This window comes from Juglans regia, chromosome 7 (assembly GCF_001411555.2).
Source record: "Juglans regia cultivar Chandler chromosome 7, Walnut 2.0, whole genome shotgun sequence".
NCBI lineage: Eukaryota > Viridiplantae > Streptophyta > Magnoliopsida > Fagales > Juglandaceae > Juglans > Juglans regia.
Genome location: NC_049907.1, coordinates 7,463,377 through 7,475,435, shown reverse-complemented (window position 1 = coordinate 7,475,435; position 12,059 = coordinate 7,463,377). Strand labels below are relative to the sequence as shown.

Here is a 12,059-nt window from a genome sequence, read left to right as displayed (position 1 = left end):
TACAACTTTTCCAAATTCCCACACAAAATAAAATAAACAATTCAACTTTTTCAAATCCCAAAACAACAATAATATTAAAAAAATATATTCTAACAATATTTTATTCAACTTTTTAACTTTAATCTCAACTTATCTCATCTCATCTCTGAAAACAAACGAGCCATTAATTTCTTGGAATGCATAATCAATGGTAAGGCTCTCAGAAATATTTTATTTTTTGAAAAGAAAAATCATTTTATTAAATAAAATTTTAAATAATTTTATTGTTTTTAATTTGTGTAAGACTCCATAATACTAAATTTAATATTTAATACAATGATTTTTTTTTTATAAGTAATGCAATAAATTATTTATATTTTGAATAATTTTTTATGATTTTACTTAATTGAGGCACAAAATCTGCATGGAGACCTCGTTTTAAGTTGTTGTAAATATAAATTTGTAAAAATTGTATTTAAAGATTTTAAATAAAATTTCATTTTATTGTAAAGTTTGAAAATATTCTATATAATAATTTATATTTTATTATATTATAATTATCAATGACTCACTTAAATCTCATCTTAAGCCTCAATTTGTATTGAACCGTCCCTGCCGGGATGCTCTAATATACCGACAAGCTGCATGTTTCGTACAGCATTATCTTTCAAGGACAATATTCAATGCACATTGCATATTAATCTAGCTGCCCTGCAGCTCGAATCTTGAAAACTTGTTAATTACTAATTATTGCCAAGTTGCTTAATTAACCATGACAACTTGCTATTTGTCAGGTTGCGTAAAAATATCAATATTCCTAGTTTCTTAAGATCCAAGTGTCTTTCCTTCTTTATCTTATCAACCAAATAATGCAATAAATTAAACATCGATGTGCCAATTAAGTTCCCGTAAATTAGACTGAAGGATGGAACGTGCATATTGCATGAGAGCCATGCTGAAATAATCTATCGTCTTTCGATCAAGCTTAGAGAAAGCTGATCATCAGTAGGGCTATATATCACTATTGAAAAACGATGCTTGCATGCAACATCTCCTTAATGTCCCAAATGACTCCGTGTGGTATTGGTCTTATTCAAGTCAAGAACTTCCCCGGAAAGTTTGGATTTCGGCAAATCCTATGCTCCGACAGCCGGGGCAGGGCTCGAATCAAGCAGCCATCGACTCATGAGTTGGCATTTTCGAAGTGGGAAGCCATGGATGTCCAAAACGTGTTTTGCATGAAGGGAGGAGTGGAGAAAACTAGCTATGCCAATAGCTCACTCATTCAAGTCTCTCTCTCTCTCTCTCTCTCTTTCTCTCTCTCTGTATATATATATATATATGTATATGTATATGTATATAAATTATATAGCCTGAACGTACAACTTACACTGCTCATTAATTTCTCAGAAACATGCGATATTGAAGATGAGGCTAATCTTGAAAGACACAGTCAAGGATATGGTTAGCACCAACGACTTTCCTACTTGTATTAAAGCGGCAGACTTAGGTTGCTCTTCTGGACCCAACACTCTCTTGGTGATCTCCGATGTTATTGAAACCATCTATGGAATGTATCAACAAATGAATTATGAATCACCCGAGTTCCAAGTTTTTCTAAACGATCTTCCAGCGAATGACCAACACCATTTTCAAATCGTTGCCAGCATTCTATAATAAGCTCAAGAAAGAGAAAGGAGACAAGTTAGCTGGGCGTTCTTTCATTTCCGGACAACCAGGTTCTTTTTATGGGAGGCTCTTTCCGAGCAAAAGTCTTCATTTTGTTCATGCTTCAAACAGTGTTCATTGGCTTTCTCAGGTAAGTTTTTCACTCTCTCTCTCTACGTCTCTGCACCGCACACCCTGATGACAACAAGGGCGGAACTATGTTGTCGGTTGGGGGCTACCCCCAAAAAATTAAAAATTAGTCTTACATATTATATAATTATTATTTTAAGTATAAATATTTTTAAAATATTTAAGATTGCACCCCAACATTCAAGCACAAAGCATATCACTCAAATATCTTTAAGTTCATTAACATAATAGTCTTAATTTGACATCTTTATCTCTCTTTATTTATCTTTAATGTGCATTTTGCTATTTGTTTAGTTTCATATCAATCATATCATATAAGTTTTTTTTTATCTTTCTAAACTTACATATATAGTTACACAATTTTTTTTATTTTTTTTTTTCATTTGGGTTATTCTCGACTTCATTAAATTTCTTGCCTATCACCTATACATAATCTTCCTTTACAACCTTTGAGATGTTTTTAACCACATATTAATTAGTTAACTAGCTAGAAGTTTTAAGAGAGTTTATCTAATAATTAAAACAAATATGGAAGATTCTAGCAAATTTATCTAGCTAAATGATTGATGAGACGTTTCTAGAGATATAGAGAGTATGTGAATAATTTATTTTCTTTTGTGAAGAATTTATTAGTTATTCACGTGCGTTTTTTGTTCACTTATTAATAGTAATACAATTATACAATAAAAAAGCTAACGAATTTTATATTATTAAATACTCTTTTAGATTTATTCTTAATCTATAAATTTTTCTTAAAACTTAGAAAAATATGAATAAATCGAGAAAAATTGTATAATTTTATAACGTATGATTATTTTTTTATATAGTCACGTGCAAAAAGTACATATTACTTATGTTCACACATACCGCACACTTTGTCGATCATCCCCAGACACCAAATTCTAGTTCCGCCCCTGCTGACAAGGGTCCTACACATCTTTCTAATTTTATTTCAACAGCCGCATGCATCTTCACTTCATATGCTTCGTTTGAATGTTGAACTGAGTTGAGTTGAGTTGAGATAAAAATTAAAAGTTGAATAAAATATTGTTAGAATATTATTTTTTAATATTATTATTATTTAAAAATTTAAAAAAATTAAATTGTTCATTATATTTTATAATAAAATTTTCATATATATAACAATATTTTATATAATTGTTATATATATATATATATATATATTTGTGTGTATGTACATTAGTCGAGATTGTTGACTATCCGTACGTAGTACATCACCGTTGACAGTTACAAGAGCTTTAGAAATCTAATCTTATCTAGTTAACTGATTTTGTCTCCATTAATGAATTAAGTACTCGTATGGGTACAATAATTAATCATCTATAATCTCGAATACTGAGACTCTGAGCTTGCTACGCCTGATATTTATATATATCACTGATCGATTATATATAGGTTCCTAAAGGGATTTCCAATAACAAGGGGAATATATTCATGGCGAAGTCGAGCCCTCCTAGTGTATTGAGAGCATACACGGAGCAATTTCACCGAGACTTTTCAAATTTCCTAAGCTTGCGTGGTGAGGAAATAATGCCTGGGGGACGTATGCTTCTTGCCATTACAGGGAGGAGTGTCCAGGATCCTACATGCAATGACTGTTGCAAACATTGGGAACTGCTGGGAAAATCACTCATGGATTTGGCAGCTGAGGTTATTATATTATATATAACATAACACTTCATTGATAACTTTTACTTCAAATCATGATATTTTTAGCATTGAAGAATGCTATACATCAGCTACTATTCATTATCATATCACACACTTATAATTTTTTTATAGAGTATGAGAATGTTTTTTATAAGATATGAAGATATTTTTTATAGAATGTAGAGTGTGAGGTAGTAAATAGTACCTGATAAGAAAAATTTCTTTTTAATATATTTTATTATTAATTATAAAATAACTATTTTTATACGATGTTTCGTAATATTTTAGGGCATAGTTGAAGAGAAGGATGTGGATTCTTTCAATTTACCTATATATAGACCCTATGGGGGTGAAGTAAGTGAGATTATTCAAGAGGAAGGGTCCTTTGGCATTGAAGGGCTTGAGACATTTGAGCTGAATTGGGATCCTAACGACAACATTGAGAACCGAGAATTTGTGTTCAACAAGAACTCAAGCGGGAGAAGTGTGGCAGATTGGACGAGAGCAGGTACAGAATATTGAGGTATCTCAGCAAAAAGAGCCTGCACCTCATAGCACTGCACGCAGACCTACAACAGAAGCAGCTAATGATACAAAAGTTCCAGAAGATATTCCCACAATAGAAAATATTCTCTAGCCACCTGTCATTGTATTACTTGTACAGCTGTATTGTCTGTTATACGACACTCTCTATAAATAGCACAGTAGCATGTACACAAAGTGATATGAAATGAAGAGGATGAATTCTGAGCAACATTGTTGTCTGTGTTGAGTAGTGCTTTTTCTCAAACACCTAACATGCAAGTCATTCCTCTTAATTCTCAACATGGTATCTAGAGCCTAGGACTCGCGTCTTTCTCTTTCCATGGCTTCTCCCAAAAAGGATTCTCCCTCTCACTCTCCCCCCTCTCTTCTTACCTCCGCCTCTCATTTCGTGACCATTAAACTCACTATCCAGAATTTCCTTCTATGGAAGGCACACATTGTGCCCTTCCTCAAAGGCCACCAACTCTTCGGCTATGTTGATGGCACTATCTCCTCCCCCACTGCCTTCATTGATGGTAACCCGAATCCTGCATATACACAATGGGTACTTCAAGACCAACTCATAATCTCAGCTCTTAACTCATCCCTCTCTGATTCGGTTCTTGCCCAAGTTCTCGATTGTCAAACTTCCCATGAAATTTGGACAACCCTTCAAAATATCTTCCAAGCTCAATCATCTGCCCATGTTATGCACACTCAATACCAACTTGCCACCCTGAAAAAAGGGTCTGAATCCATCACTGAGTATTACAATAAAGCTAAAACTCTTGTCTCCTCTCTCAGTGCAACAGGACACACCCTCTCCGATCAAGAATTTACTGTCTATCTTCTTGCGGGACTTGGGACTGACTATGAGTCCCTTGTTACTTCCCTCACCACACGTCCCGACCCCCTTTCCCCTCATCAGATCTATAGCTATCTACTCAACCATGAATCTCGCCTCGCTCATCAAACACAAACGTTGCTCTCGGGTTCTCTTCTTTCTGCAAATACAACAGTTACTAGCTCACCCTCTTTACTTGGCACTCCAAACCGTGGCCGTAACAATGGCACTCGTGGGCGTGGTAACTTCTCTCGCGGTCGTGGCTGTCACTTTCCTGGCTCTGGCCGTGGCAACTCACATCCCAATTTTTTCCAAACCAGAAATGAGTCTCACCCTACTTGTCAACTCTGCTATAAGATAGGGCACACTGCCATGATGTGCTATCATCGTTTTAATCACTCTTACCAGTCCCCCCCTCCACCCTCCCTAACTGCAAATATTTCTCAAATCTCCCCCTCGCCCTCACATGTTTCTCACTGGTTTCCCGACACAGCGGCGACCAACCATTTTACCCCTGATCTTTCTTCTCTCAACCTTGACTCTGCCTCATACAATGGGTCCGACCAAGTCAGCATCGGTGATGGGTCTTCACTTCCGATTCAACATGTTGGCTCGGCTCAGCTTCCATCTCCTTCTGGCATATTCAATCTTCTTCATGTCCCTTTGATTTCTCGAAATCTTCTCTCTGTAAGGCAATTTTGTATTGATAATAAGGTTTTCTTTGAATTTCACTCTGATTTTTTTTGTGTGAAGGATTTGCATACCAAAGTGGAGCTTCTTCGGGGTCCCGTTGAGAATGGTCTTTACGTTTTACCATCGCAATCCAGCACCTCTCTGATCGCTCAAGCCTCTTCCTCTTCGTCGCTTCCGCAAGCTTATATTGGCACTCGCACCTCCGCAAATCTCTGGCACCATCGTCTAGGACACCCCTCTCCTCGCACAACTCGACTCACTCTCCAGAAGTTTCAACTTCCCACCACGGCAAGCCATCACCTACCCTTCTGTTCAGCTTGTTCCCAGGCCAAGGCCCACGCCCTTCCCCATCCTCCCTCGCCCTCTAGGTCCAGTGGGCCCTTTCAACTTGTTTTCCTAGATGTATGGGGTCCAGCCCCTATTTTGTCTACAAAGAGTTGTCGTTATTATCTTTCTATAATAGACGATTTCTCCAAGTATCTTTGGTGTTTTCCCATACATTTAAAATCTGATGTCTCATCTATTGTGATTGCATTTCTTCAATATGTGCGTAATTTATTTTCTCTAAATATCCTCTCCATACAAACTGATGGTGGAGGAGAGTTTCAACCTCTTCGGCCTATTTTTCACAAACATGGCATAATTCACCGTATCACTAGTCCACATTCTCATCAATAAAATAGGACCATTGAACGTCGCCATAGACACATTGTTGAAACTGGCTTGTCCTTACTTGCTCATGCTTCCATGCCACAAAAATATTGGGCTGAATCTTTTCAAACGGCCACTTACCTTATTAATCGACTCCCCACCCCAGTCCTCAATAATAAATCACCATTTGAAATTTTAATGGGTCATTCTCCTGATTATCTTTTTTTACGTGTTTTTGGGTTGGCTTGTTGGCCAAATTTACGACCATATAATCACCACAAGCTTGATTTTAGGTCCCAACAATGTGTTTTTATCGGCTACAGTTCAAACCATAAAGCCTATCAGTGTTTGCATCTCCCTACGGGCCGCCTGTATATTTCTCGTGATGTGGTCTTCAACGAGCAGGCCTTTCCCTTTGCATCCAAGCCCGATACTTCACTTCCCTCTCAAACTCAAGCCTCTGTACCTATACCTCCCAGACTTCCTTTCCACACTCAATCCTCAGGCTCATTTCGGTCCAACCCACCTACCTCACCTCAGTCCATACGTCCCTCTCCTTCACCAACAAACCCTAACTATCCTCTTTCTTCAACTGCCGCCTCTCCCTCTCCAGAACTTTCTCCACAAATCCCCTCTATCCCTTCGTTGTCGTCCCTACCCATTCATCCTTCTCGTTCTCACTCTCAGCCGCACCACTCTATGACAACCCGATCCCACACCAATACCCTTCGCCTGCTCATCCGCACAGACGGCACAATTCCATGGCCTTCAAAAAACACCTCTGCCTCCCTCACTACTTCTCCATGTTTCCCTCAAATCTCTTCCTCTCCTATTCCAGAGGAACCTACGTCCTTCTCTGAAGCCACAAAATATCCCAAATGGCGCCTGGCCATGGCTGAGGAATTTCGAGCCTTACTTCAAAATCAAACATGGGAACTTGTCCCTTCCAGTCCTAGCCTCAATATACTGGGCTCAAAATGGGTGTTGAAGACCAAGAGGCGTGCGGATGGAACCCTTGAACGGCGTAAAGCACGTCTTGTGGCCAAGGGTTTCCATCAACAGCCCGGTCTCAACTACCATGAGACCTATAGTCCTGTGGTCAAACCCGTGACTGTGAGACTCATCTTGTCCATTGCCGTAACTTCCAATTGGCCCCTTCACCAGCTCGATGTGCAGAACGCATTCTTGCACGGTGACCTCGAGGAAGCAGTGTTCATGAAGCAACCACCTGGTTTTGCTCATCCGGATTACCCGTCTCATGTGTATTTTATTAACTCATTAAGCCTGCATTTTCCTGTCAAAGGCCTAGGAATGCTTCATTACTTTCTCGGCATTGAAGTCACTAGGAGTTCATCCGGTCTCTTTCTTTCTCAATCTAAATACATTCATGATCTGCTTCATAGAACTCGGATGCATAATTCCAAACCAGTCAATACACCTATGTGTTCTTCTGCCAAGCTAACTTTACTTGATGGATGCACTTTTGATGATCTGCAACTTTATCAGAGTGTGGTTGGCAGTTTACAATACTTGGCTTTTACACGTCCTGATATTTCATTTGCTGTAAATAGAGTCTGTCAATTTATGCACTGCCCTAGACTTCCTCACTGGTAGGCAGTGAAGAGAATTCTTCGGTATCTTAATCACACTCCATCTCTTGGTCTGCATTTTTCTCCTTCCTCCTCCTTCAAACTCTCTGCCTATTCTGATGCTGACTGGGCCGGGTGCCCAGATGATAGGAAGTCAACAGGTGGGTTTTGTATTTATTTTGATCATCACCTTGTGTCTTGGGGTTCAAAGAAGCAGGCCACCATTGCTCGGTCTTCCACTGAAGCTAAGTACAAATCAGTGGCCAACACAGCCTGTGAAGTTCTATGGATTCAGTCCTTACTCAAAGAACTTGGTATTTTTTTGATGCATCCTCCTACTTTGTTGTGTGATAACCTAGGAGCTACATACTTATCAGTAAATCCTGTACTGCACTCTCGCACAAAACATGTGGAGCTCGATTATTACTTTGTACGTGAGCGGGTTGCAGCTAAAATGCTTCAAGTGTCTTTCATCTCCAGCAAAGAGCAGATCGCAGATATCCTCACAAAGCCATTATCCGCTGCCAAGTTCATTCAGTTACGATCAAGCCTCACTATGGCCATAGCACCGCTTGGATCGCGGGGGGGTATTGAGGTATCTCAGCAAAAAGAGCCTGCACCTCATAGCACTGCACGCAGACCTACAACAGAAGTAGCTAATGATACAAAAGTTCCAGAAGATATTCCCACAACAGAAAATATTCTCTAGCCACCTGTCATTGTATTACTTGTACAGCTGTATTGTCTGTTATACGACACTCTCTATAAATAGCACAGTAGCATGTACACAAAGCGATATGAAATGAAGAGGATGAATTCTGAGCAACATTGTTGTCTGTGTTGAGTAGTGCTTTTTCTCAAACACCTAACATGCAAGTCATTCCTCTTAATTCTCAACACAGAACCCATCCTGGCTAGTCATTTTGGAGGTGCCATTATATAATGGACAGGTTATTATTCGACAGGTTTGCAGAGAATGTTGCTGAGCATCTTTGCTTGGAAAAGACAAAGATGTTTTTCATAGTCCTTTCCTTGTCAAAGAAGTAGATCATCTTTGCAGCAAAGCCATATATATATATATATATATATCAGCCTTGAGCTTCTATAAATTATGAGATCGGTACTGCATGTTATTATTTTCAGATCAATCAACGTCTCTCCATTATTGAAGTGAAGCGATAATGGGTTTGCTATTCTATTAATAAAAAGTTTCACTTTGCAGTAATTGCTTCGTTGAAATGATCCTTTGGAATAGATTTTAGGGATCGACAAACATTGAAATATGCAAAGGGTTCCCCCGGTCTAGTCAATAAGGAAAGACAAAAAGTTATCCTTTTTTTCATTTTCGTTCTAATATATATAATATTGATATATTAGAAAAGGAGGACAGCACCTCTATAAATTTTATTACCACTCACTTATATATGGGGGACGAACACCTTTAGAACAAACAAGTCAATCCTCCCAAACAAAGAAATAAACCTATCACACTCAATAAAAAACTATATACTTTAAAAATTACGACTAACATAAGCTGAACCCATTTTGTCCAATCTATACAAGCCTCTGGTGAACTAAGGAAGTTGAAAACCATCCGCGAACAAATTATTGTCGTCCATCACACCACGTCTAGCCAATGAGTCCGCCACTTGATTCCCTTTCTATAAAAATGTTTTATAGAGAAATCATAGCCCCCAACATTGACCTCAATTGATCTCAATGATCCCAAAGATACCACACTGTACATTTATTAGTCAGAATCCAAGAAACTACAATAGAAGAGTCACACTATATCTATTGTTGTATAACCCAATTGTTGACATAGCCTTTATTCCTTCTACCACCACTCGTAGCTCAGCATTATTATTAGAACAAGAACCAAAAAATTTTGAAAACCCAAAAACTATATTTCCACAAGAATCCCTCATACTACCACCTCTTCCAGTAGGACCTGGGTTGCCAAAACTGCTCCCGTCCAAGTTTAACTTCAGACGTCCAGGCCGAGGTTTCATCCATCTCATCACTTGCACTTTAACCTATTTTTGTTCCACAATCCGTACCTCTAAATTCCTCAACACCCGTGCATCCAAAACTGAAAGTTTTTGGACGTTATTTATTTTGCTAGCAAGTGTCTACACCCAATACTTAATCGAGCCTCACACCTCCATTATATTTTCAGATCTCCCCTCTATTATTCCTGCATATCGTCATCGCCAAAGTCTCCAAACCACTATGCATGGTATTAGACCCTTCAAAATCCCCAGTTGCAAAAGAAAAGATGCCCTATTAAACCATACTTGTACGCTTTCCTTCCAACTTTGTTGAATGAAGAAAGGAATTCCAACCTTTGCCAAGAACTTCCGCCAGACATTCATAGCAAAATCTCCCTTGCCAAGGATGTGCTCCAAGTCTTCAATGTTCCTCAACGTGCAACAATTACAACTAGAGCCTAGAGGGATCCCCAATTTACGAACATGCTCATCTACACTTAAGCAGTCAAAAATTGCCTTCCACATGCACAATGCAATCTTCTTTGGTAACAAATTATGCCACACCCATTTAGCCCATTCAAAATTTGGCATCTTAACTCTGATAACCTCCCAAGCCAACTTTGTAAAAAAACTCCACTCTTTTTAGGCAACCACAGTAGAATATCCCTTTGCATTTCTCAAAGTCTCTACCATCTCCATAATGTCAAATGTCATCTACCTACCCAACAACATCTTAAGCCTCTCAACATCCCACCTATCATTAACTACCAACTCTTGCAATCTAATATTCGGTTCTTCCACCCCAGGCACTATTTCAAACGATGGAGCAATACACAAAAACTTGTCATACCACAATGAAATACTACCTTCCCAAACCTTCCACCTTGAATTTAATAGTAACTCCAATAGACCCTCAAGAATTTTTCTTCCAAAATGTCAACCCCGATCTGCTTTCTATACTTAACGCAACATGGCCATGCTTTACATATTTTGCTCGAAGAAACCTGGCCCAAAGAGAATCTTGAGTCAATAGCTACCAACCAAACTTTATAAACAAAGACCGTTGCACCACAAACACATCCCGCACCCCTATACCACCCTCCTCCAGTAGAACATATAGCTTCTTCCAAACCATCCAATTTCTTTTTCCTTTACCACTCTGTTCACCCCAGAAAAAAATTGCAAATAAACCATGCAGCTTTCGAATCACAGTTTTTGGAGAATGAAGCACCGACAATAAATGTAAAGGTATGCTCGAAAGTACATGTCACAATAGAATTAACCGGCCCCCCTTGTGACAACAACCTACTCTTCCACCCCGATAACTTCTTTCCAATTTGATTTAAGCAAAGGTTCGAAATGGCTAACCTTCAACTTACCATCCACAATCAGAACCCCCAAATAAGTAAACGAGAGATGGCCTTCCGTAAAACATGTTTTCGTCAACAACTCTCCCCTTCTTTGGTGATTTAGCTTCTTGTAAAAGAAAATTGCTGACTTCTCATGATTTACCCTTTGACCAATCCACCTTTCATAATTCTTCACCACCTCCATTAGGCACCGAATAGAACCTACATTAGTAAAAAAACAATATCGTCAACATATAATAGATGAGAAATAGAAGGAGCACCACTCGAATGAGTAAATGGCAAAATCCTCTTCTCAGACATCCGCTTGTTAATCATTCTTGAAAGCACCTCCTCCATAGCTCCTCCATAATAATAAATAAATATGGAGATAGAAGATCGCCCTAAAGAAGCCCTCTGTTAGACTTAAAAAATCATTTATAAGTGTCATGCATCATAATCGAAAACCACAGCATTGCCACACAATTATTAATCAACCTACAAAAGAACTACGGAAAACCAAAAGCATGTAGAACATGTTCCAAAAATCGCCAATCCACCCGGTTATACGCCTTACTCATATCTATCTTTAGCATAATATTTCCACGTTTAGCCTTCCAATGCAACAACTTTGTCATCTCCTGCGTAAGTGTAACATTTTCAAAATGTTCTTACCTTTCACAAATGCACCTTGTTCTGGTGAGATTATATCTCCAAGAACCATAGACAATTTAGCAACCAAAATCTTAGAGAAGAATTTATAAATAACATTACAAAAACTTATTGGATGGAACTTGTCAAACTTTGAGGAATTTTTACCTTTAGAATAAGCATTATGTATGAAGATGAGTAAAATCTAGGAAAGACCTAACCTTTACAAAACTCATTCATTGCCTCCATCACATCTTCCTTAACAATAGTCCAGCAAGCCAAGTTGAACCGAACCCATCAG

General features: G+C 38.4%; 1 protein-coding gene across 1 annotated transcript; it reads left to right on the top strand.

Moving 5' to 3' along the window:
* The first annotated feature begins 1,193 nt into the window (after positions 1–1,193).
* LOC108983849 (benzoate carboxyl methyltransferase-like) lies at positions 1,194–8,817 on the top strand. Its single transcript, XM_018955624.2, is given in 7 exon segments — positions 1,194–1,268; positions 1,390–1,619; positions 1,621–1,798; positions 3,214–3,468; positions 3,757–3,976; positions 8,673–8,707; positions 8,710–8,817. Coding segments are annotated over 7 exon segments (1,101 nt in total).
* Positions 8,818–12,059: the final 3,242 nt, after the last annotated feature.